The following is a 26,752-nucleotide window of genomic DNA, read 5'->3' as shown; positions in this document are numbered from 1 at the left end:
TAGGCTACTCATATTTTGAATAAAGGAGAAATTATTTTACTCTTCTGCTGAAATTCTGGACAATCATAGAAGGAAAGTGTTTCCCCCTCATTTTCTTTCTGGAATAAAACCATAAAATAAGAGTTCAGACAGTTATGATGGAGAGAGAGCCCGTGTGCGTCTGTGAGGTCAGAGAGACGGGCTTCAGGAGTAAGTGGATTAGTTGGTAAATCTTGTGCGGGTCTGAAATAGCTGCTCTATTCACTCTTTGGCTTGATGTGACCAAAGTATTAACTTCATCTTCACTCGAACACTCGCCTCTTGAAAATGAGCAGGATGTTCAGTGTATCTGGATGGATCCATGAGTTTTGCACAGTGAAGATTGTGCATCTTAAAGGACGGCAAAACAAATGATAAAGTGACAATTGCTTTTTACTCTAATATCAAGTTATCAAATCAGCTGTGGACTCAATGGATCGAAGAGAAAGGATTGTTCATTTTCTCTAGCGGTGTTTCGGTGAGTAACTCACACAACTCGTTCTTTAGAAGAAATTCACATGATGCTCGCAAAGGATTTAGTTTCTTGAATGTCACTGAACAGTGAATTCACTGTGTACAGTGCGAATTTATAAAGATGTACAGTAGCCTACTGTGCAAAAGTCTTAGGCATGTTAATAATGGAATAATGGATGAAGAACATGTTCTTACATGAAGAAAGAGAAGAAACTGAGACAGACTAAATCCAGAAGAACTGAGATGCTTGAAGAAACCTTCCTGCAAAGCTACCTGTAAAACTATGCGCAAGTGTACCTGGACAAAAGCCGTTTTAAACGCAAAGTGTCGTTACACCATATATTGATTTGAATTAGTTAATAGAAGTTAAATCATAAATAAATTCAATTTGTGATTTTATTTTTGAAAGCATTCTCACTTTACAGCATTTTAACACAAGTGCCAGTGCTTTTCACAGTGCTGTAGCTTTGCAGGAAGGTTTCTTCAAGCGTCTCGGAGACGTTCCCGCAGTTCTTCTGGATTTAGTCTGTCTCAGTTTCTTCTGTTTCTTCATGTAATCACAGACGGACTCGATGATGGTGAGATCAGATCAGACCGGCTGTTGTCAGACTCCTTGTGCATACACAAATCTCACTGGATTATTACAATTAATGGCAAAAAGAATGTTTGGAAATGTAATCTGATATTTCCTACTGACACACTACAGCAAAAGATATAAATAACTGACTTAAAAACATATATGAGGCATATTAACATGCCTAAGACTTTTGCACAGTACTGTAAATACATTTTGTATGAAGACCCGTTTTAGCACTGATTTGAAAAGCCTTGGATTTCACATTTCATCCCAAAATTAAACCCAAACTTTCTATTTTGCATAAAGAATGAAACCTGATTTTGTGCATTGTGACTATTTTTGTGGCACACTTCCATCCCAAATTGTATTGCATCCTTAATATTTTTTTTATAGTAAAAATTATTGTAATACCTAAATTTTTTTATTTATTTAAATCAACAAAAATTAAACGCAACATTAAAAAATACCATGTTGAACAAAATATATACCATTGTTTTCCCATTACATTAATGAGAACTGGGGGGAAACTGCTTAATTGCCCTGATTGTCACAATGCAAAAGATCGTAAAAATAGACTTAACTAATAAATAAACTGTTTTCAACATTGATAATAATCAGAAATGTTTCTTGAGCAGAAAATCGTCATATTAGACTGATTTCTGAAGGATCATGTGACACTGAAGACTGAAGAGTAATAATTTCCATCACAGAAATAAATAGCATTTAACAAATATTCAAATAGAAAACTGATTTTAAATGGTAAAATTGTATTTTCGATCTGATAAATTCAGCCTTGGAGAGATTTTGTGTTTTTTTGCCAATTGTTTTGTTCTGGAATGACCTCTTTGCTGTAGTGCTAATGTGTTTTCCCTGTGCCCGAACAGAGATTGCCATGGAGGAGGGAGTATCATGGACTTTGGTAAGCGACAGCAAAAAGTTACAGCCACATGTGTTATTATATTGTATTATTAGTCAAATAATAACCATCAGAACGATGTTACACTGTGTTCTTCTAGAGTCCGACTTTACAAGAACCACCATCTGACCTTTTTAAAAGCATTTTGATTTCTTGCTGTAATCAGTAAAGCAACAGGATCTGCATCTACTACACATCTATATGGCAGAACTGAGCCAATCTCATCAGTTGGCCAATTTGTTTTGCTCACCTGAGTAGAAATTTATTTCAGACAGTCTTTCCCTAAGACAAGATTGAAATCGATTAGACTGAATTATGATTGTGTTTTTAAAGTGACGGGTTCCAGGGTTCCCAGAGCCAGATACACAATGGTTGGGGAGGCGCTGCGTTACGTGATCCCCTGCCACATGCAGTGCTCCATAGGGTGTGGAGGACAGGCCTGCAAGTACGAGGACCCGTCCCACTGGAGCGAGGACCGGCAGGCCATACGAGGAGTCTACTCGTCCTGGTACGCTTACTTAAACTTCTTCAGATATAAAAGTCTGACAATTAACCTTCAGTATTTGTTGTGCTGAGATCTCTGTCAAAATATCATGTTCTTTTTCCTTATTATATGCCAAACAGAATTGCAAAATAATGATTATTTATTTCAGAAAAGTCAACCTGTAAATTAAGGCTTGCTTGTATTTGATTTTACACTATATTGCCAAAAGTATTTGGACACCCCTCCAAATCTAATTCAGGTGTTCCAATCACTTCCATGGCCACAGGTGTATAAAAGCAAGCACTAGGCATGCAGACGCTTCTGCAAACATTTGTGAAAGAATGGGTCTCAGAAGCTCAGTGAATTCAAGCGTGGTACCGTGATAGGTTGCCACCTGTGCAAGAAGTCCATTCGTGAAATTTCCTCACAACTAAATATTCCACGGTCAACTGTTAGTGGTATTATAACAGTGGAAGCAATTGGAATTAACAGCAAGTCAGCCACAAAGTGGTAGGCCACGTAAAATCACAGAGCGGGGTCAGCGCATGCTGAGGCTCACAGTGCACAAAAGTCGCCAACTTTCTGCAGTCTCAGTAGCTACAGACGGGATGTAGTAGTGTAAAGCGTGAGATACAGTGGTGTAAAGCGTGAGATACAGTGGTGTAAAGCGTGGGATACAGTGGTGTAAAGTGTGGGATTCAGTGGTGTAAAGCGTGGGATGTAATGGTGTAAAGTGTGGGATGCAGTGGTGTAAAGCGTGGGATGCAGTGGTGTAAAGCGTGGGATGTAGTGGTGTAAAGTGTGGGATTCAGTGGTGTAAAGCGTGGGATGTAGTGGTGTAAAGTGTGGGATGCAGTGGTGTAAAGCGTGGGATGCAGTGGAGTAAAGTGTGGGATTCAGTGGTGTAAAGCGTGGGATGTAGTGGTGTAAAGTGTGGGATTCAGTGGTGTAAAGCGTGGGATGTAGTGGTGTAAAGCGTAGGATGTAGTGGTGTAAAGCGTGAGATGCAGTGGTGTAAAGCGTGAGATGCAGTGGTGTAAAGCGTGAGATACAGTGGTGTAAAGCGTGGGATGTAGTAGTGTAAAGCGTGAGATACAGTGGTGTAAAGCGTGAGATACAGTGGTGTAAAGCGTGAGATACAGTGGTGTAAAGCGTGGGATGTAGCGGTGTAAAGTGTGAGATACAGTGGTGTAAAGTGTGGGATTCAGTGGTGTAAAGCGTGGGATGTAATGGTGTAAAGTGTGGGATGCAGTGGTGTAAAGCGTGGGATGCAGTGGTGTAAAGCGTGAGATGTAGTGGTGTAAAGCGTGGGATGTAGTGGTGTAAAGTGTAGGATGTAGTGGTGTAAAGCGTGAGATGCAGTGGTGTAAAGCGTGAGATGCAGTGGTGTAAAGCGTGGGATGCAGTGGTGTAAAGTGAGATGCAGTGGTGTAAAGCGTGAGATACAGTGGTGTAAAGCGTGAGATGCAGTGGTGTAAAGCGTGAGATGCAGTGGTGTAAAGCGTGGGATGCAGTGGTGTAAAGTGAGATGCAGTGGTGTAAAGCGTGAGATACAGTGGTGTAAAGCGTGAGATGCAGTGGTGTAAAGCGTGGGATGCAGTGGTGTAAAGCGTGAGATACAGTGGTGTAAAGCGTGGGATGCAGTGGTGTAAAGCGTGGGATGTAGTGGTGTAAAGCATGAGATTCAGTGGTGCAAAGCGTGGGATGCAGTGGTGTAAAGTACTGGACTCTAGAGCAGGGGAGACGTGTTCTCTGGAGTGACGAATCTTGCTTCTCTGTCTGGCAATCCGATGGACGAGTCTGGGTTTGGCGTTTGCCAGGAGAACGATACTTGCCTGACAGCATTGTGCCAAGTGTAAAGTTTGCTGGAGGGGGGATTATGGTGTGGGGTTGTTTTTCAGGGGTTGGGCTTGGCCCCTTAGTTCCAGTGAAAGGAACTCTTAATGCTTCAGCATACTTATTTTTATTTATTTTATTAGTTTATTTGACAGGGACCATGCACAGTTCAAGTCCTGTACCAGAGTTAGCTATACAGCTCATTTACATCTGTGGTCCCTGGGCAAGGAAGATAAAAAGACAATATAGACAATACAGACAATACTATCAAAACAGATATAAACTTAACAACAAACAACATGTGACAAGCATTACTCACATATAAACCAAAATACAAATATACATTCCATGTTATAAAAAGATCAATGATCACATAGTTGATTCGCCTTCAGCCAAGTCTTTAAGGACATTTTAAAACTGCTGAGACTTGCACAATCTCTAATGTGAAGTGGAATTAAGTTCCACTTTTCTACTACAGTAAATGAAAAAGCTGATTGACCAAATTTAGTCTTCCTAAATTGAGTGTAACAGTAACCTCTTACAGAAGCCCTGGTGACCCTTACATTATCTCTGCAAAATGACACACATTGCTTGAGTGGGGGTGGTGCAAGATCATGGGTCAATTTATACATTATACAATTTATACATTCATTTTTGGGTGAACTAACCCTTTAAATAGGCTAGCAACTGGTCACAGACTATTCTTTCCATTACTTTGGAAACAACAGGGAGGATACTAATAGGTCTATAGTTGGTTATATTAGTTGCATCTCCAGCTTTAAAAATAGGCGTTATTACAGCTAATTTCCAGACGTTGGGAAAAAAAACTTTGTTCAATGGACACATTTACCAGATGAGCAATTGGAGTACAAAGGATACTTTGATACTTCCTCAGAAATGCACAATCACAAGTAAAAACATCTTTAGCCTTAGAGTTCTTAAACTTGCCTAAGATTTTAGTTATGGAAGATTCTGGCACTTCAGAAATGCTAAACAGTGGAAGATTATCATTTGATGGTGTAATGACCTTCCCTCTTAGACCAAAGCCTTGTGCCAAATCTTGAACTGAATCTATAAAATAACTATTAAACATAGAAGAAATTTGATCTTTGTCTTTAGTTAAGGTTCCATGTACTTGTAATTCAAACTCTTTATCTCTTTTTTTGGTGTTCTTTAAAGCTCAATTGATGTTTTCCCAAGTTTGCCTACCGTTCCCTTTAGAATCATTTATAATATCGATAAAAAACTTTGCTTTTGCCTTTCTCAATTCATTTACAACTTTATTACATAACTGTTGAAAGGTTCTTCTATGATGGGCTAACCCTGACTTAATTGCAGTTTTTAGTGCATGATCCCTCTGCTTCATTAGAATCCATACTTGTTCATTAAGCCAGGGCAGATTTTGCTTTTTTCTAGAGTGTGTAACACTTTTACAGAACTCATTTTTAACGCTATTAACCTTGGTCATTAAGCACCTAGAAGCAACCTCTAAGTCCTCTGTGGACAAGATCTCACTCCAAGTTAGTTGATTCAACTGCTTTTCAAATTCATTGATAAACTTCTTTGGTATAATGTTTAAGACCTTTTTACTTTCTTGCTGGTATATGAACCTTTGTTTCGTTAGTTTCCGTGATACCATTGTCAGATTATGATCCAATAGCCCCGTCAAAAAAATTGAATGTTTTAGTTATTCTTTCTGGTTTATTACTAAATATGAGATCAATCTGAGATGATGGGGTGATAATGGGGTGATTCTGGTGGGGTAATCTGAGATGATGGGGTGATTCTGGTGGGACCTTGTATCAATTGTGTTAGGTCAAATTGACTTGTTATATCTTTAAGTTTTTTCCTTTTTGACTTCTCAGTCCAATTAATGTCTCCAACCAAAATCAACTCTTTGTTCCTGTCAAATTCTTTCAAAATATTTCTCAGGTGTTCATAAAACATACTATTTGATGACGGGGGTCTATATATACAAATAACAGTGAATGACATGTTGGTAGATAAAATCATTCTTACTGCCATACATTCAATATCCATACAGTTTAGTTCAATTTCATTGTAGTTTATACAGTCTTTAACATACATCAGTAGTCCACCTCCTCTGCCAGTATTTCGATCTTTTCTAAAGATATTATACCCTGGTACTAGGTATACTGTGTCAGGTGATGAGACTGTCAGCCATGATTCCGACAAACAAAGGAAATCCAGATTTGAGTCCACAAGTAGTTTTTCGAGTTGATCAGTCTTTGAAGCGACGCTTCTAATGTTTAAATGTCCCCCGAGTAACCCTTTAGGTTTTGCCCCATAAAACTTTTGCGTGATTTGTTGTTTGAAACAGCAGAAAGTTGCGTTGTTTATGAATGGGTGTTTTATCATGCACTTTTGGGATAGTTGGAAGCGCATTTGCCGGAACCGACAGAATAGAGCACGCTGGATTACTTCGCTGGGACATCTCAGTCATGGAGTAGCGCAGTTTAAAATCAACAGTGGGCCTACCTTGTCCGGTAGATGCAGTGGCGAGTTGTGGGCCACCACTACAGCTGGAGTTAGGCCCAGGATTTTGGTGGACATCGCCTGCGAGTAAGAGAGTGATAGCAAGATAGCCGACTGATCTCCTCAGCTGTTGAGAAGTTTTTTCTCTCTCCTTGGATCAAAGCAGTTTTGTCGGAGAAGTCCCTTTACCATCTTTCAGTATCATGGAGTGGGTAACAAACTGGCTGTGTGGATCGAAGGTAATAACAAACGTCTTTGTTGCTGTAGGTTTGTTGTCCAACAGCAACGCAGGGATAAAATCATAAGAGTAAAAATATAACTTATGACTATGGCTTTCTGAATCAGAGTAGTGATCATTTCCCCTTGTTTGGCGTTGATTTTAAAACAAAAACCAGGTTTATCATCTGTCAACTTGGGCATGGCGCAGGTAGGACCTGCCTTGCCACAGGTCCAAGACATTTTGGACAATTTCATGCTCCCAATTTTGTGGGAACAGTTTGGGGATGTTCCTGTTCCAACATGACTGCGCACCAGTGCACAAAGCAAGGCACATGAAGAGATGGATGAGGAGTTTGGTGTGGAGGAACTGGACTGGCCTGCACAGAGTCCTGACCTCAACCTGATAGAACAGCTTTGGGATGAATTAGAGCGGAGACTGTGAGCCAGGCCTTCTCGTCCAACATCAGTGCCTGACCTCACACATGTGTTTCTAGAGGAATGGTCAAAAATTCCCATAAACACACTCCTAAACCTTGTGGAAAGCCTTCCCAGAAGAGTTGAAGCTGTTATAGCTGCAAAGGGTGGGCCAACTCCATATTAAACCCTACGGATTAGGAATGGGATGTCATTAAAGTTCATGTGCATGTAAAGGCAGACGTCCCAAAACTTTTGGCAATATAGTGTACATGCCAAAAAGTTCTGCTTCAAGATTTAACTTTTTTGATACGATAATAACCTGTTTTAATAGATTGTTAATTTACGGTTCCTCTTTGTCTCTTTTTCTAGGATTACTGATAATCTGCTGGCCATGGCCCGCCCTTCCACTGAAATTATTGAAAAATTCGACATAATAGACCAGTTTTTGAGGTAAAACCGACTTAATCTTAATTTTAAAGTGCCTTCAGAAAACTTGGTACACACTTATAATTTAAAGTTTCGTCGTGTTAAGCTGTGGCTTGAAGACCATCATTAACCTCCAATGCCCTGGTGAACATGCCAGCTGTGGAAATCCGCTCGATCCTGAGAGTGGCTTTACTTACCGACCCGAGACCTTCATGGAGGCTGGCAGTGAGTAACAGTTCATTCTGCCAAATGTGCGCTTTCCTGTGTGATGTGACATAAAGTTATAAAGAATCTTCTTAACATCTGTTTGTCCACATTTACCATTTGAGTCCTTGTTGATAACAAAACTACCACTACCAGTGTGCAATCATCCGATTATTTCCCATCTACAAACAGTCTGGAAGAAGACTTCTCGTATTTTAGGGGTTGACCCTTTTTTAAGCCCTTCGTCTGCTATTTGGGCCATCCAAAGTTGTTAATAGGTGGAACACCTGTGTTTTGGAAGGAAAGGGTAGATAAAAATATCAGTATTCTGGAAGATCTTTCTGAGGATGATGCATTGATATCTAAGAATTCATCTTGTCTAATGATCAATTCTGGAGATATCTACAGATGAGACATGTGCTCAAAAGTATTTTTGCCTCCTCCTCATATGTTCCCAGGGGTAAAAACATTCTCAAGATGATCCGGAATTCTCATTCTCAAGATGATTACTCATTAGTCAAACGGGCCAAAATTCTGCGGTTAAGATGATTTGGGAAAAAGATTTGGGATGCTCATTTGATGATGAGGAATGGAGGAGGATCACTGGTAATTTAAAATTGATGTCTAGAGATATTAGAACACGTCTCATACAATTACAAATTTTACACAGATTCTACTGGACACCCAGAAGGCTGTTTAGAGGTTTTAAGGATAATCCTGAATGTTGGCGATGCCAGAGAGAGGAAGGCAACCTGTTTCATGTCTTATGGCAATGCTCAGAAGTCCAGTATTTCTGGAGAGAGTTACACGACTATATTTTAAAGATATCACAGACCCAGTATGATTTCTGTCCTAGTTTATACATTCTTGGTGACCCTCTGCCTTTAAGTCATGTTAAAAAATGAATCACAGTGGATAGAGAGCTGCATCACGCTGGGCAGACGTGTGATTGTAAAAATTTCAGCCACCGATTTTTGAGTGGCTTTCGGATTTAGGGCAGGTCGCAGCCCTTGAAAAACTCTCCTATAGTTTGCATGGGAGGATTGATAATATGATTTAGCTTATAGTGGGAACTTATGGTGCTTGCAACACCCCTGTCCACTTTGGTGTGTGTTTTGTTTTGTTTGTTTTATCAAACTGTTCTATTTATTTATTTACTTATTATTTATATTGTTACCATTTATTGGTTAACTGTGTTGTTTTATGTATATATATATATATTTTTTTTTTATATGCCATATATATACTTTTTTTTATATGCCAAGTACATGATTGTTTATATAATTTATTGTTTGCAAACGAGAAAATCAATAAAGTGCAAATCTTCTTAACATAATTAAGTATAGTAGTAGCTGTGGTTGTTCTTTTGTCTTCAGATTATAAAGGTGCTCTTGTTGCTCTATTTTAGTATATTTCTACAACTTTAGATGGAATGACTATGGAGTATCGTCTCTCACATCAATCCTGGATATGGTGAAAGTCATGTCTTTCGCCATTCAAGAAGGCAAAATCGCTGTTCACTGTCACGCGGGGCTTGGCAGAACAGGTATAGTTCTGTTGTGTATGTTTACGGTATATTTAGAGGAAAGTGGAGCAGTGGTGGCATCTTTTTTAGGGTGATGTGGCTTATAGGCTTAAGCGCTGATCGGTTGCTGGCAGCCATAAGCTATCAGTGTCCTCGAGAAAGACACATTAGCCTCAGGTTACAGTAAGTACATTTAGTTAATAAATATTACTTGGTACTTAAATGTACAATTACACTGTAACAAGAACACCTTAAATAAACAAATGTTTTTAAATGCCTTGTGGATAGTGCTCCAACATATAGCGCAACAGCATTTTAGGCAACCTGACTTGTAGTCGTTTCCCAGTACTGATTTTTTTTGGTAATACAAATACTTTAACTGCATGTCGTGTTTTAGTTACAATAGAGGGAATGCACTGACGTCACTGTCCCGCGGGAACACACTCCCTCAGCCAGACTGAGTGGTAGAAGACATGACTGGATTTAATAGGGAAAACTTCGAAAACACAAGTAAAACGAACGATTATCAGTATAAACTAAAGGTTGGACTCGATATAGTGTATTACAACTTACCAAAGATCCAGTGATCCATGGATATTGACATGCAGCCAGAAATCGTGTTTCCTGACATTTATATGAGCCTGATTTCAACGGTGACGTCACACGCATACCCTCTATTTAATATTTACCATCGTATATTCTGCATAATTGGATGTTTTTAAATTAACACTGACAAAAAAACAAGTTTTGAACAAAATACAAGTTTTAGGGCTGGACGATTTGTTGATATAGATAACATTGATGATCACCCGGATTTAGACCTATTTATATAAAGCGTTCACAGACAACTTTGTTGTATGTATTTCCCCGATGTCGAAATCAGGCATATATAAATGTCAGGAAACACGATTCCTGGCTGCATGTCAATATCCACGGATCACTGGCTCTTTGGTAATTGTAAGGAACACTATAAGGAATCGAGTTTCCCCATTCAATTCAGTCACGCAGTGGCTCTTTTGCCACTCAGTCCGGCTGAGGGAGTGTGTTCCCGCTGGAAAGTTTAATTTAGGTGTGGTTCCTAGAAAGTAAAAAAAACTAAAACAAACTGCAACATATGTACGCTAGCTGGAGACTAACTCTTTTTACACATTTTTGTCATAGGTGTGTTGCTGGCCTGTTTCTTGTTGTTCACCACACAGATGACAGCAGATCAAGCCATTCTGTTAGTCCGAGGCAAACGACCGAACTCGATCCAGACCAGAGGACAGCTCCAGTGTGTGCGGCAGTTCGCTCAGTTCCTCGTTCCCATGAGGAACCTGTTCGCCAACGCTGAGCCCGGAGCGCCGGCCGTCACTCTTCCACAGTTTTTGATCCGGCAGAATCACATCCTGCACGGATACGAGGCTCGGAAGCTGAGATTCATGCCAAAGCTCGTTCCCCTCGTCTGCAGACTTCTCCTGGACATCGCAGAGAACCGGCAGGTCATCGAGGAGGACATTGTCGAAGTTCCCGACGAAGCTCCTGACGAAGAGAAACCGATTAATGAGAACTCGTTCTATCATTTAAACAGAGAGATACCGGGAAACGGGATGACGATGATCTGCCCACGTCTTCCAGGTCTTCCCAGAACCAACCGAGACAACTCACAACCTCTTTACTACGTGCGTAAGAGCCTCAGCTACAGCGATTCTGACCTGCGGAGGCTAGCGGCGTCTCTCAACCTCTCAGATAACCCTCTGGGTCTTTTAGCCAGCATACACTCATCGGCCTTCGGCAATCAGATGGGACTTTCCCAGAGCTATATCCCTCCTTCTCTGGGCGCTTGTAAGGACAATCCCATCTACAGCTCAACCAGCAATATCTGGGAGCTGAAGACACTCATGGACCAGAATGAAGGATCTCAGCAGCTCAAAAGCAGGAGGCAGTCCATCCTGCAGCGAAGCAAATCTGTGGGCGTTTCAGATGAAAAAAACTTCACAAGCGTCGCCAGAATGTTGTCCTTCTGGAAGAAAGACTGCAAGAAAAGTTCTGACCCCAACGAGACTGGAAATATTCATGAGAAAGATCATTCGGAGGTGCCTGTGATCAAGGTCCAGTCCGAGCTGTCTCTGGAGTCCCGCCGCCTCCTGGTGGCTCAGTCCCTCGCCGTGGACCTCGAGAAGGACGGGGGGGAGAAACACATCCAGAAAGTGGCCACTTGGCAGGTATGGGTGCATGTGCTGATGAACTAAGAAGATTAAAAGTCTAGGGTGTGGGTTAAAACTTCAGAACAAACATACCTCCAGACATGTGTTTAGCAGGATGAGTTCGGGAACTGCTCCACAATATCATTTATAATCTGATGGGAGATGTTGTTCTTGTGGTCTAGGTCTTGATCTGATTCTAGGTTTTGGCTTAGGTTTGGTTAATTTTGTGAATTGGTAAGTTTCATCAGGGTGTGAAGAAATATAGAGCTGCGTATCATCAGCATAACAGTGAAAACTAATGCCATGCTTCCTAATGATATCTCCTAAGGGTAGCATGTACAGAGTGAACAGCAGTGGTCCTAGTACTGAGCCTTGTGGTACACCATATTGAACTTGTGATCGATAAGACATCTCTTCATTTACTGCTACAAACTGATAACGGTCAGATAAGTATGATTTAAACCAAGCTAATGCAATTCTACTAATGCAAACATAATTTGAGTCCATTTAACAGAATGTTGTGATCGATAGTGTCTAATGCAGCACTAAGATCGAGTAACACTAATAGAGATACAACCACGATCGGATGATACGAGCAAATCATTTGTGACTCTAATGAGAGCTGTCTCAGTACTATGGTACGGTCTAAATCCTGACTGGAAGTCCTCGCAGATATCATTTCTTTCTAAAAAGGAACATAGTTGTGAAGATACTGCCTTTTCTAGTATCTTTGACAGAAAAGGTAGATTCGAGATCGGCCTGTAATTGACTAGTTCTGTAGGATCAAATTGTGTTTTTTTAACAAGCGGTTAACAAGACAGCTTAAAAGTTTTTGGAACGTATCCTAGAGAGAAACAAAGACGAATTAATGATAGTAAGAAGAGGATCTATGACCTCTGGGAGCATCTCTTTCAGTAGCTTAGTCGGTATAGGGTCTAACATACATGTTGTCGATTTAGATGAATTAACGAGTTTAGTAAATTCTTCCTCTTCTATAGCAACGAATGAATCAAATTTTTCCTCCGGGAGACTACAATGCACTCCCTCATGTGATACTGTAGTAGACGGTTGCATAGTTATAATTTTCTCCCTGATATTATCAATCTTATAAGTGAAGAAGTTCATAAAGTCATTACTGCTGTGCTGCTTGGAAACTTCTGGGCTTGAAGATCCATTTTTCATTAGTTTAGCCTCTGTTTCAAATAAATCCTTAGGGTTTTGTTTATTTTCTTCTAATAGGGTTGAAAAATAAGCAGATCTAGCAGCTTTTAAGGCCTCTCTGTATGTAATCGAGCTCTCTTTCCATGAAATGCGAAATACCTCTAGTTTTGTTTTCTTCCAGTTGCGCTCCATTTTTCTGGCTGCTCTCTTAAGGGCCAGAGTGTGCTCGTTGTACCACGGCGTTGGCTATTTTCTTTAATCTTCTTTAAGCGCAAAGGAGCAACTGTGTCTAAAGTGCTGGAAAAGAGAGAGTTAAAAGTTTCTGTTGCAATATCAAGTTCTTCTAAGCTATCCGGGATGCTGAGATGATGAAACTGATCAGGAAGATTATTAATAAAGCAATCTTTAGTGGCAGAAGTGATATGTCTAACATATTTATAACACGGAGTCGGCTTTGCAGCCTTGGCTAAATGAAGTTTACACAAGACTAGATAATGATCTGAGATGTCATCGCTCTGCTGCAGAATTTCAACGGCATCAACATCTATTCCATGTGATAATATTAGATCTAGAGTATGATTACGAGAATGAGTAGGTCCTGACACGTGTTGTCTAACTCCAATAGAGTTCAGAATGTCTTTAAATGCCAATCCCAATGCATCTTTTTCGTTATCTACATGTATATTAAAATTACCAACTATTATGACTTTATCTGCAGCCAATACTAACTCTGATAGAAAATCAGCAAATACTTTGATAAAGTCTTTATGGTGCCCTGGTGGCCTGTATACAGTAGCCAGCACAAATCTCAAACGTGATTTATCATTTACACTAGATATTGTTACATTAAGTACCAACACTTCAAAATAATTATATATTAAACTATACTGCAAGTGATCCAAAATTTGTAAACAAAACCACACGTGTGCTAAGGTCATCCATTCATTGGACAGAAATTCGAATCGTACCAGAGTTGGTTTGGAGCCGGACCGAGACCACCTCTTCAGCTGGGTCTCGGTACAGTTGTTTGGTCCGCACCCGAGTGCGATTGCTGTATACACACCTGCCCAAAAGATCCGTATCAAGGAGGGAAAAGAACTTGAGTTCGATTCAATCGAACCAAACAAGACAGGTGTAAATACACCCTTAGTCCGCCAGCCATCCTCACTGTCCTGCTGAAGAAATCCAGCTCTGCATCCAGGACCTAGTTATTGTCTTATCTAGCTAATCAACAATCTATTCACGTCATATAGAAAATATGACCTTCGTTTTCTGAATGCAAGGTTAGTGTTCGTTCTTTTCTGCAGGCCGACCTCAATCGACAGGGAGCGTGGGAGCGACTGTGTTTGGAAAAAGACCCGTTTATTCTGTCTGGAATCTTGTGGTCCTGGTTGGAGCAGCTCAAAGAGCCGATCATCTCGGCTCACGATGTTCACTCGCTACACGAGACCAGCCAGGACCCCACGACGGTCCTCAACTGCCTGGATAGGGTGAGATCACAAGAGGCATTCCATGCATGATTCTAAATGGAACTAATTTCATGGAACTAATCGGAATCCATTCTTATTACCAACTTCAGGCTTCCAGAGAAACAGTGAGGTGTATTCTGGACTGTTTCGCTCATTTATTTACAATACCCGAGGAAGTCGAGAGCGCTTTTCTGGAGCGAGCAGCAAAAGCTTTCACACAGGTACTGGGTCTCATTCTAAAGATGTGTCTAAATGCTTACATGCACACTTTAATTCACGTTTTGCTTTCTTCAGATGAAAAGCACAGATGGTGGGAAGAGCGTCTTGAAGCTTGTTCTGCATGATTTGAGGTTGGCCGCCATGAACGAGTTTGAGGTGTAACACAGGTAACAATACCTAACTGAACACCTTCACTGCAAAGAGAGTTAGTTCATTTACATCTCTGTCCATCATCAAAGAAAAGCTCCACACATCAGTTTCTCAGTGACTGGTAAAGCTTGGCACAGGACTGAAGAACAGGGTCATGGGAGAATCAGTATTAAAGTCTTTGTTTGTTCCTCGCCTCTTAGTTCAGATTAACAATACATGATCCATTGTTCCCATTTGTAAGCGCTGAAAAATGCATCTTATATGGTTAATTGGGTAACACTTTACAATAAGTTTCATTAGTTAACATTGGTTAACTACATTTGTTAGCATGAACTAATAATTACCTGCACTTATACAGCATTTATTATTCTTTGTTAATTTCAACATTTACTTTAGTATTTACTAATAATTCAAATATTGTTAACATTAGTTAATGCACTCTGAACTAACAGTGAACAGCTTTATTATTTATTAACTAACATTAACAGATAACAAGTGTATTGCTCATGGTTAGTTCATGTAAGTTAATACATTGATTAATGTTAACTAATGAACCTTTTAGTAAAGTGTTACCGTTAATTGTTTTGATGTAGAAAAATCACATACTTTTTATTATGTGCCATGGTGTTAATACTTGAAAAGCACTGCAACTGAAACCTCTCATTTTTGTACCATGTTTGTACAGTTATTTGTAATAAAATAAGTAGATTGTATGCAAACGAGAAATGAAAACTGTCTTCATTTTACATTAATGTGAAGGCGAAGGTGTGTGCACTAACTGAAGATTAGCTAATTGCAAAGAAGAAAAGTTATGTTTTATACAAACAATTACAGCCTTTTAACAGTTTTGAATTGTTTGAAACAACTTTTTTATTGTCTCATCAATGCAAGATCATCTTTGGCTAAACATGGATCTGGTCAGTGAGTCAGTCAAAAGATCTGAATACATTTGGTGATTTCAGAAATCAAAGGTATAAGCCTTCAAAACATCCTTCCCATCCAATGACTCCGCAGAGGCCACAATACTGGAATAATCACAGGCAACGTTGGTGAATCCTCTAGACAGAGAAAAAAAGAAGAAATACCTGTCAAAATACAGTACATGTGAACATCACTTGTCAGTACGGGTGATACCGCTGTACCTGGATCTTGTGAAGGATCCTCCGAGCAGGTGATACTGGCTCTCGAGGGTCAGCCCATGTTCTGGGTCATTTCTCCAGGTCAGTACTCTGAGAGACAGGTCTCGAGATGCGGTCACCACCCGAAAACTGTCCTGCAGGGTCAGCACGACTCATGCGTTATAAGCGAGACGATTCACAGGGAAAGTGTTGATGCGAGTGTTCAAACCGCTTACCACACAAAGAGCAGAGATTGGCTGTAAATGGTCTTGAAAACTAGCTACAAGTTCTCCTTTAAACGTGTAGACCTTCAGATGGTTCCCGTCTGCAACCAGAAGAGTGCTGTTCCCTCTCGCCTCGAGAACCACGTCTGAACGCTGGCTCAGCTCTACCCCGAAACACGCCACTTGCTGAGCTACATTGGGAAGGCATGACATTCAGTAAACATTGCATCATAATACTTTCAATTGTTATTTGTAGGTCCGTGAAGATTGTAAACAACAAATATAGCATTAAAGGGGACTTTTTCCGTGTTTAAGTGCTATAATCGGGTCCCCGGTGCAGAAAACGTGAAAAGTGAAACCCAGTAACTTTGTTTTGGTGAGCCTTTCTCTGCAAGCATGTCAAAAAAATAAGACGATCTGATTTCGCTCCCCTTCTGACGTAGGAAGGGGATCTTATTATAATATTACCGGCCCTTAATCTGCACACAACCGACAACCGTGTAATCAGTTCTAACGCAATGGCAAAAGTTGGAGCAAAGCATGTAAACTGTTCTGTCGTTGAGCACAGACGAGCACTGAACACTATTGGACCATAAAATGTCACAGCTGTCTTATAAAGACCTCAGGGAACTGTGGACACTTGTGTAAAAGTTAAACATGACGGTACATGCAAGTCGATGAGATTAATCAATGTAACTCCACAACAACTACATAAATGTATCCACTAACATTCAGAAACGTCCATGGTTGAACCTCTTCCTGAGTCTCTCCGTAAGGCTGCACTCGCTACGGGTTATTTCTGAGATTTTGGATGAGTGAGATTCGCGTGTTTTGATATTGCCGGAGTATCTGAAGCTCATGTAAAGGATCGGCCCTCTTCATTTGCATTTAAAGGGACACACACAAAAACGGCGCGTTTTTGCTCACACCCAAAAAGGGGCAACTTTGACAAGCTATAATAAATGACTTGGGGGGTATTTTGAGCTGAAACTTCACAGACACATTCTGGGGACACGATAGATTTATATTACATCTTGTGAAAAGTGCCACCTTTAATTAAACCTACAGCAAGAAAAGCAATAGATTTCTAAGGCTAACCTTGTGGTTCCTTTTTGTATTTGGACTCCTTTAAGGCCAGGTCGAAGACTGCGAGTGTTTTGCTGGTGAAGAGGCCGTCAGATTGGATCACTGCGAGTCGTGCCGGTTGAGACGGGAGGAAGACGGCGGCACAACAGCCAGAGACGGGCAGAATATCACACACAATGTCCTCGTCTTCAGCAGGACAACACACACTCTCAGTGTAGAAAACCTGCCCAAACACACGCCACACGTCAGTCTTTCCAAACTAACTTAAACATGCATTTCAAACGGGATGTCTGTAATGTTGTTATGCTGCAGGGATGATGTATTTTTGTAGGCCAAAACTTGGAAACGAGTTGCATTTTAGCACTTCTGGCTCCATTGTCTCAAAGTCAATGTTTTTTTTTTTAATGGGTTTTTGGTTAAATGCCTGAAATAAGGTCTGTGGTGAACACAAGCTCGAGATATTTTCACATTTTATTCTGTGACAGAGAAATGTCAAAGAGTAACAGAGCAATGGGACTACAGATGTTGTCGGGGACATTAAACATCATCAGCCGAACAGGTAAACTCATCCAATCACTAGTCGCTTTCACAACCTTCACGCTCTTGAAAACTATAACTCAAACTTTAAGGGAAAATGTTTTTTACATACGGACTGAAAGAGTTGTCGGAAGCTTATTGATGATGACCGTAGTGCAGTTTGTTTATAGCCTACTTTTGTACTTCTGGCTTCAAAATTCATGTTCCTTGGTGAAGATTATCATGATGAACAAAACGTATCAGAATCATGAACGTTTGTTGTTCACAGAGATTATTTTATGCAGTAATCCAAAATCGAATGGAAAAATCCTGTTGTGTTTTTTGTCGAGGGAACCGGTGTGATGCGGACTTGTTTCCGGCTACAAGAGTACGTCACGGCTCATTGTGTGAACCAACACTGACGACTGTCAGTTCTTTCACCACAGGCATAAGAGTTTAAACCCTTGAAAACCGGTGAGCTCCAACATGAAACATTTGATCTGAAGAAAAAATATTTTTTTAAAAAAGACCAAAGGTACAAAATTGCATACTTAGAGCTAATCAAATAAAAATGGACAAACTACTGACTTTAAGTAATACACATTAAATACCAGAAGATTATCACAAAGCATTCCATACACATATTCAACTATGTAATTATCTCAGTTACAGTGCTTTATGGGACTGTGTGATTGCTATTGCTATTGTTTTTCCACTGAGAATTAAACTTTATTCTTAACAAAAGAAGCTGAAATTACACTTGCGGTTTCTGCAGAAGTATATATTACATGGTAGCTCTGTCTTGAAAGGTTTATATGTTATATTAATATATACATATATACAGTGAGGAAAATAAGTATTTGAACACCCTGCTATTTTGCAAGTTCTCCCACTTAGAAATCATGGAGGGGTCTGAAATTGTCATCGTAGGTGCATGTCCACTGTGAGAGACATAATAAAAATAAAAAAAAATCCAGAAATCACAATGTATGATTTTTTTAACTATTTATTTGTATGATACAGCTGCAAATAAGTATTTGAACACCTGAGAAAATCAATGTTAATATTTGGTACAGTAGCCTTTGTTTGCAATTACAGAGGTCAAACGTTTCCTGTAGTTTTTCACCAGGTTTGCACACACTGCAGGAGGGATTTTGGCCCACTCCTCCACACAGATCTTCTCTAGATCAGTCAGGTTTCTGGGCTGTCGCTGAGAAACACGGAGTTTGAGCTCCCTCCAAAGATTCTCTATTGGGTTTAGGTCTGGAGACTGGCTAGGCCACGCCAGAACCTTGATATGCTTCTTACAGAGCCACTCCTTGGTTATCCTGGCTGTGTGCTTCGGGTCATTGTCATGTTGGAAGACCCAGCCTCGACCCATCTTCAATGCTCTAACTGAGGGAAGGAGGTAGTTCCCCAAAATCTCGCAATACATGGCCCTGTCCCATGTGCAGAAAAACACCCCCAAAGCATGATGCAACCACCCCCATGCTTCACAGTAGGGATGGTGTTCTTGGGATGGTACTCATCATTCTTCTTCCTCCAAACACGTTTAGTGGAATTATGACCAAAAAGTTCTATTTTGGTCTCATCTGACCACATGACTTTCTCCCATGACTCCTCTGGATCATCCAAATGGTCATTGGCAAACTTAAGACGGGCCTTGACATGTGCTGGTTTAAGCAGGGGAACCTTCCGTGCCATGCATGATTTCAAACCATGACGTCTTAGTGTATTACCAACAGTAACCTTGGAAACGGTGGTCCCAGCTCTTTTCAGGTCATTTTCCAGCTCCTCCCGTGTAGTTCTGGGCTGATTTCTCACCTTTCTTAGGATCATTGAGACCCCACGAGGTGAGATCTTGCATGGAGCCCCAGTCCGAGGGAGATTGACAGTCATGTTTAGCTTCTTCCATTTTCTAATGATTGCTCCAACAGTGGACCTTTTTTCACCAAGCTGCTTGGCAATTTCCCCGTAGCCCTTTCCAGCCTTGTGGAGGTGTACAATTTTGTCTCTAGTGTCTTTGGACAGCTCTTTGGTCTTGGCCATGTTAGTAGTTGGATTCTTACTGATTGTATGGGGTGGACAGGTGTCTTTATGCAGCTAACGACCTCAAACAGGTGCATCTAATTTAGGATAATACATGGAGTGGAGGTGGACATTTTAAAGGCAGACTAACAGGTCTTTGAGGGTCAGAATTCTAGCTGATAGACAGGTGTTCAAATACTTATTTGCAGCTGTATCATATAAATAAATAGTTAAAAAATCATATATTGTGATTTCTGGATTTTTTTTGTTAGATTATGTCTCTCACAGTGGACATGCACCTACGATGACAATTTCAGACCCCTCCATGATTTCCAAGTGGGAGAACTTGCAAAATAGCAGGGTGTTCAAATACTTATTTTCCTCACTGTATATATATATATGGAGATTTTAGGTTTTTATATCTGGAACCCTAATGCTGTGCTCGCTTTCTATCTATTCCAACGATGAAATGGACTGAAGCTAATTTTGAGTGCTTGCTTACCTTTGGGCTCGAGTTAAAGTTTTCTTTGGAGGCCGTGAATATCCATTTTTTATCTGGCGACGAGAGGAGGAGGTTTAGCCTGAAGGAGTCGCACACCACGTGTCTCGAGACTTCACACAGCGCAGGGCAAGTCAGGGCGAGCAGAGACCCTACAACAGTTCCCACCTAAGATATTAATGAATGAAGAGGACATATTGTTACGTAATAGTAAATCGCACAACAAGGAAGAATAGTAGGAGATGGGCTTTAATAGCAAATACTTGGGAAACAGGATAAACTTGGGAAAAAGGAGAAATACACACAAACATTAATGCTGTCATTAACGAGAACGGACGAAGACTGAGGGGCTGTTTACACGACACCGTTCTCAACAAAAAACCTAAAACTTAAAACTTTGGCCATTCATTTACACGACAACGGTGGTTTGGGCGCATGAAAATGCAAACTTGAAAACAGGTTTCAAAGTGCATGTTTCTGAAAACGGTCTCGGTGTAAACCAGTGGTTCCCAAACCTGTCCTGCCGGCACCCCAACACTGCACGTTTTCTTTTTCTCCCTAATCAAACACACCTGATTCAACTCATCAGCTCATTATCACATGGGTTAATGAGCTGATGAGTTGAATCAGGTGTGTTTGATTAGGGAGACAAAGAAAATGTGCAGTGTTGGGGTGCCGGCAGGACAGGTTTGGGAACCACTGGTGTAAACAACAAAAACGTGAATCTCTGAAGACGATGACGTCACGCACATGTGTATTACGTGTTCAGTCTATAGTGTTTCATTTCAATACAGCGTTTTCAGTCGTTTTCGCGGATCCGTGTGAATGGGGATCGTGTTGACATTGATGTCGTCTGTACGCAGAAACACTTCTCCATTTTAAGCACATCGTTGTCGTGTAAACGTACCCTGAGGGAGAACACATGGACTAAATACATGGAGCTACAGTAACAAAGGAGCTTGATTAATAAATGAACAAGGTAAATGACGACACTAATTAAACAGACTGGGGGAAACTAGGTCACAGGGACTGAACCAAGAACACGATGAAACACAGCAGACAGACTAAACATGTAACATATATGTCAGAAAAACTTTTTTAGCCAATATTTAGTCTCATTCACTGAACAGTTCCTAAGACGGAAGATGAAAAGAGAGGTTTGTGAGGTGTAAAACGAATGTAAACGTACACATCACGGCATTGTGCGTGTGCGCGAGGTATTTTGAATCCAATTGGATTCGAGTAATTACAGTTATTATTTCAGGTCTATTTCACCCCTTCCAGTCTGATTCACTTCACTAACAGATTATTATGCATGTGCACGAGGTGCGATTTTTACATCCGATTGAGAAAACAATTTTCACTGAGGTCTACAGTACATACTACATATTGACTGTGCAGCTACACATCTGTAAACGACAGCCTACCATGAGAAAAGAGCTGTCTTTGTAGCTGAATGCCAGTAGTGTGGTCTCGGAGAATCCAGACATAAAGCAGGCCATCTCCTCTCCGCTGGAGCCCTTCCAGGTTTTGATGGTCCCCGCGCTGTCGGACGTGACGACCACAGACTGCCCCGGATCCACGGTGATGTCCTGCATGGGGCTCTGGGCAGGACTCGACCACACACTGACACCCTGCAGCAAACCACAGTTACTGTAGAGCTGGATCAAAAACTTGCGCTTAATTGTCATAAAAAATAATGTCATAGCACAAAATAGTTCTTACAATAGGCTTCGGTTTCTTTATGCATAATAAATATGAGAAATGTTCAGTCACCCTGCTGTATTCTAGGTAGGGTTTAGAATATTAAAATCGACTGCTGGCGGTAGATCCTTTTCCTATTTAGCACCAAAACTCTGGAACAGTCTTCCTAACATTGTCCGGGAAGCAGACACACTCTGTCAGTTAAAAGCCAGATTAAAGACACATCTCTTTGACCTAGCATACACATAACACATTATAGACTTCTATAATTCAATGTTAGGCTGCATAGATTAGGTCAGCCGGAACCGGGAACACTTCCCATAAAGATGTACTCGTTACATCCTAAGAAGAATGGCGTCTACGCTAATATTAGTCTCTCTGTTTATCCAGAGGTTTTCCTGCAGCCTGCCGGATCCAGGCCGTATCCAGACCTGATGAAGGACCTGCGCCTGGACACGACGACAATGCAGTCCTGAAATGTCAACTAGTCTCTCCCCTGTGAAGGCCTCCTTCTCCTCCCTTTACCTCTGTACAGATAAAGCGTTGTCGGGATAATTCCAGTTCGCATGGATACGCGGAAGCGATAAAAAATTCTGTATTATAAATGTTTAAGGCCAGACAAGTAGTTTGTTGAGGGTTGGTTTGTAAAGAAGGACTACACGCCTGCGCACATATATATATATGCAAACGCGCATACCTATAGACTGCAGAGTTATATAAAAAAAAAATATCCTGGCTCTTCCAAGCTTTATAATGGCAGTGAATGGAGGATGAGATTTTGAAATCCATAAAAGTGCATCCATCCATCATAAAAGTGCATCCATACGACTCCTGGGGGTTAAATAAAGGCCTTCTGAAGTGAAGCGATGCGTTTGTGAAAGAAAATAAATCCATATTTAAAACTTTATCCACTATAATCACCAGCTTCCAGTAACGGTCGTACACAGCGGTTTACGTCGATAGAGCAACACTTGACCCGACGCATTGTCGAAGAGGATAGAGCGAGACAAAACACCAGTCACGAATTAGAAGTCTAAAACAAGAAATTTGAAAGAGAAATGTCGGAGGAGCTTGAGTTCGATGCCCAGATGTATTTGTTTGAACTGCAAGAGTTGACTCTCACTGTAAGCTCACGCTACTCCTGCACCCTCAGGGGTTACTCTTGGGGCGTGAGTCGACTTGCGTAGGCCGTCTGCCGGAAGCTAGTTATTTTAGTTGATAAAGTTTTAAATATGGATATGTTACTTACACAAACGCATGGTTTCGCTTCAGAAGGCCTTTATTAACCCCCGCAGAGCTTCAAAATCTCATCCTCCATTCACTGCCATTATAAAGCTTGGAAGAGCCAGGATATTTTTTAATAAAACTCCAATTATATTCGTCTGAAAGAAGAAAGTCATATAGGATGTCTTGAGGGTGAGTAAATCATGGGCTAATTTTCATTTTTGTGTGAACTATCCCTTTAATATTCAGCAATATTATTGACTTGACTGCTCTGTCATTATTATGAGACCTGAACTGAGCTGCTTTAAAGCTGAACTGAACTCATTCCATAATTGATTAATTTTACACAGTTATTGAAAGGAACTGAATCAACACTGAACTGATTTCAACTGAACAATGACACTATTGTCTTTTTAGAGCTGCTTTCCAGCAGAACTAAACTTTCTGCTTTCTCTCTTTTGATTTGGGGGTGAAAAATGTCGAAGGTGTTTCTTGAGATCCAGCTTCATGCCTACACACTTTTATTAGGTCTCTGCCACATGAACGAGAAAGCCTGTTAATACCTTGTGAATGTCCCACGCTTTGACGGTCCCATCTGTCGATGCACTGCACACAACAGGAGAGCTTTTCCACACATCTGAGCGGCCGTCGTTTCCAGACAGGTACTCAAAACCAACAACCCTGCCTATGGATGAACAGAATAACTCCGATTTTCATCAATCCGAAAGAACCCAACCTGATTTCAGATTAATTTACATATTCACATATTCATTTACATGTGCAGTACCTGTTTTCTAGAACACTGTGTTCAGAGCCAGAGAAAGCATGAATGTCACAGTGTAATTGTTGTGTTAGCAAATATCTAGCCTCCACGACTGAACAGCTCATAAGATGGCGGAAGACGAAAAGAAATGTTTGTGAGATGTAAAGCATATGTAAACGTTCACATCACGGCACTGTCATGTTTTATTTCAGGTCTACACCACCCCTTCCAATCTGATTCACTTCACTAACAGATTATTTGGTTGCATGTAAATGTGGCCAATGTGTCATAAAATCATTTGAAGAGAATTTATGTCACAGTCACCCTTGAAGTGATTTGCATTGACATTATAGCACATGTTTGTATGAGATCACTTGCCTGTATGTCCTCGTAGGGTTTTGCACGTGTAGTCTGCACACGACCTGCCGGTCTTCATTTTCATCTCCAGGTGAGAACGACGCAGGTAATAAGCTTTCCATGAGTGTGTCCCGGTGTCTGAGAGATGCTGGGAAACATTGCAGAAACTCCATCTCTGCAGACACATTCTCCTACACAAGGATTCGATCTTAAGCGTCTCAACAGAAGAATGTGGCGTAAAACACAAGATATCAGCATCCTAAGATGAAAGCTATTCATGGGCCATCCCTGGTATTCAGTGCCATTTGGACATCATCAAATTTAGAAAATCAAACTCAGTTTTTAAAAGAAAAATCATTAATCATGATATGGTGATGTAAAACATTTGAACTTTAAATACACTACTTCTTCAACTTTAAACATAACTTACATTCACAATCGGTATGTTTACTCTCAGTGTCCACTGATTTAACAGGGTGCACCACGTCTGAGCAACAAGAAGCTAACTTAGACGCTTTATCAAATTAAGAACGGTAATTTAAAAAATATGGGTTTTCTACTGACTTTTTCATATCTCCCTTAACAGAGTGGACGTGTTGACCACATACAATTTGTCAAATAGAAAATAATAGTTCTCACAAACTTGCCCACGTTGTTGTCCCTCCAAAGAAGTGATGACTGCTTTATGATATGATGTCATTTAACTTTTTCAACTTTCATTAGAAGGGAAAGTAGTCAAAAAACAGAGTGGACAATAACTTGAGAGACTAAAACCTTGCTAAAAAAATTTTTATTATTTATTATAATTGTTCAAATAAATGTAATACCAGTAATTGAAGACACTCTATACATTATTAGAGAGTCATGACTGATATACCCAACAATGTACATTGGAAAGAATTCACAAATAGTAAGTTTTGTTTTTATCATGAAAATGGGATACACAAGCCTGGGGACATGGGAAAACCGGTGATATATGGTCAAAATGCTGTAAAATATATATTTTTTTAATCAACTTCAATATGCTTATAGTTTAAATGGTGTTACTAAGACAGCTTTAAAATGGATACTGATCAACATTTTAAGGCAGTAAGATCATGATCTTTACACACAAAAGGCACTGAATCCCAGGAATGACCCTTATATAGCAAACAGTACAGATAATTATTGTAATTTTACAGTTTAAGCGATGTTTAACGACATATAACCTTTATTGACTTACCTCCACAACCACGGTGTCTCCGCAGCATAGCACCAATCCTATACAAACAGTTTAAATGTGCATGAAAATAACATACAGTACAGTGAGGCCCACAAGTCTAGTGAAAATGCTTCCATTTAGCTCTTTTTTTCTGTTTTATAATTTATATCAGCATCACAATTACAGTGCCAAGTTGAAAATTGTACATGAATTCGAAAATAGCAGTATTTTGGCAGGAGCCGCCACTGGCATGTCACATGACCTGTCAGTGGCTGGCTGGCAGCTGCCAGTCGTTATTGGCCATTTGACTGCTTTAATTGGGATACAATTCTCTAAAACGCCAATCATGCAAAAGAACATAATCATATCAACAGATGCATAATAAATGAGCTAGAGAGGGAGGAACACAAAAACAATGGTTTCTGAAACTTGCCAAAGGCAGACTGCCAGACAACTAGCCAGCCACTGACAGGTCACGTGACATGCCAGAAAAAAACAGATGTTGCATGTTCAATGTTAGGAATTGAGAATTTTTCAAATAGCATCTTTTGTGTTTCAATGAGATCACATGCTCAATGTCACACATTTGATTATATGATTAGCTACCTAAAAAAATGTAGGCCTATATTTCTGTTTTAAATTATTTAACGTCCTTAAAATCTTCTGTTTTTCCATGTTAAATTGGATTTTGAATCCCAGGTTTTCAGTGTGATATATGTAGACACGTAAAACTGTAGTGGCTGTACAGTAAATGTAAAGTGTGCAAGATTTCTGATTTATGTTCTCTACTTAGGAGACACTGAAGCAATATGACCATTTATGTCCTGGCTTTCTTTTTTACTTCTAAATAAAGATCATATTGTAATATGTCACTGTGTTCTTTCAATTCAATGTCCACTAAAGTTTGTCAGTGTCAATATTCAAGCAAAAATTAATGTATTTATTTTTTTGTAAAGTAGGTTATAGGGTTAATAACATCTCTTTCTAATGGAAACAAAATGAGCCAGTGTCCAGAATAATAGAATGACTGTCATCAGTCTGACTCTCGGTCTTTCTAGACTCTACGCCACTGGCGTCGATGTAAACATGGATGTCATCATTATCTGTGTCGCTTACCTTACACACTGTGGATGCTCGGATTAAATCTTCTTCTTGAAGAAGAGAGAAGATACTGATCAGACAGTCCAGAGGTAAACTTTGCCAGATCTCCATTTCTCACAGCAGAACTACAGCTGCCGGTTGCTTTCAGTTTCGG

General features: G+C 40.2%; 2 protein-coding genes across 2 annotated transcripts; one reads left to right on the top strand and one right to left on the bottom strand.

The window, feature by feature from the left end:
• Window positions 1–263: 263 nt before the first annotated feature.
• Window positions 264–15,631, top strand: ptpdc1b (protein tyrosine phosphatase domain containing 1b). The gene is made up of 10 exons (XM_084098784.1): window positions 264–496; window positions 1,954–1,988; window positions 2,319–2,493; window positions 7,807–7,887; window positions 7,970–8,088; window positions 9,476–9,613; window positions 10,754–11,796; window positions 14,247–14,429; window positions 14,519–14,629; window positions 14,703–15,631. Exons 2-10 carry the CDS (start codon window positions 1,979–1,981, stop codon window positions 14,787–14,789), a joined length of 1,947 nt encoding a protein of 648 aa, XP_083954910.1. The 5' UTR covers window positions 264–496; window positions 1,954–1,978; the 3' UTR covers window positions 14,790–15,631.
• fbxw12 (F-box and WD repeat domain containing 12) lies at window positions 15,618–26,752 on the bottom strand. The gene is made up of 10 exons (XM_084098785.1): window positions 26,614–26,752; window positions 25,519–25,556; window positions 24,314–24,487; window positions 23,740–23,857; window positions 21,676–21,882; window positions 20,252–20,416; window positions 17,218–17,428; window positions 16,132–16,310; window positions 15,920–16,050; window positions 15,618–15,835 (listed from the first exon to the last, which is right to left on the bottom strand). The coding sequence occupies exons 1-10, from the start codon at window positions 26,707–26,709 to the stop codon at window positions 15,736–15,738; spliced, it is 1,419 nt and encodes a 472-aa protein (XP_083954911.1). The 5' UTR covers window positions 26,710–26,752; the 3' UTR covers window positions 15,618–15,735.

The sequence above is a fragment of the Abramis brama genome (assembly GCF_963993115.1).
Source record: "Abramis brama genome assembly, chromosome: 22".
NCBI classification, from domain to species: Eukaryota; Metazoa; Chordata; class Actinopteri; order Cypriniformes; family Leuciscidae; genus Abramis; species Abramis brama.
Note: the sequence above shows the minus strand (reverse complement) of the source record. Positions and strands in the feature narration are given on the sequence as shown.

Coding starts and splice junctions, on each gene's coding strand:
- ptpdc1b (XM_084098784.1), top strand. Junction 7,888..7,969: donor ATAATAGACCAGTTTTTGAG/GTAAAACCGACT, acceptor CGTCGTGTTAAG/CTGTGGCTTGAAGACCATCA. Junction 8,089..9,475: donor GACCTTCATGGAGGCTGGCA/GTGAGTAACAGT, acceptor GCTCTATTTTAG/TATATTTCTACAACTTTAGA.
- fbxw12 (XM_084098785.1), bottom strand. CDS start 26,709: ATGGAGATCTGGCAAAGTTTACCTCTGGACTGTCTGATCAGTATCTTC. Junction 24,488..25,518: donor GAGACACCGTGGTTGTGGAG/GTAAGTCAATAA, acceptor ATCCTTGTGTAG/GAGAATGTGTCTGCAGAGAT. Junction 17,429..20,251: donor ACTTTAACTCGAGCCCAAAG/GTAAGCAAGCAC, acceptor GTGTTTGGGCAG/GTTTTCTACACTGAGAGTGT.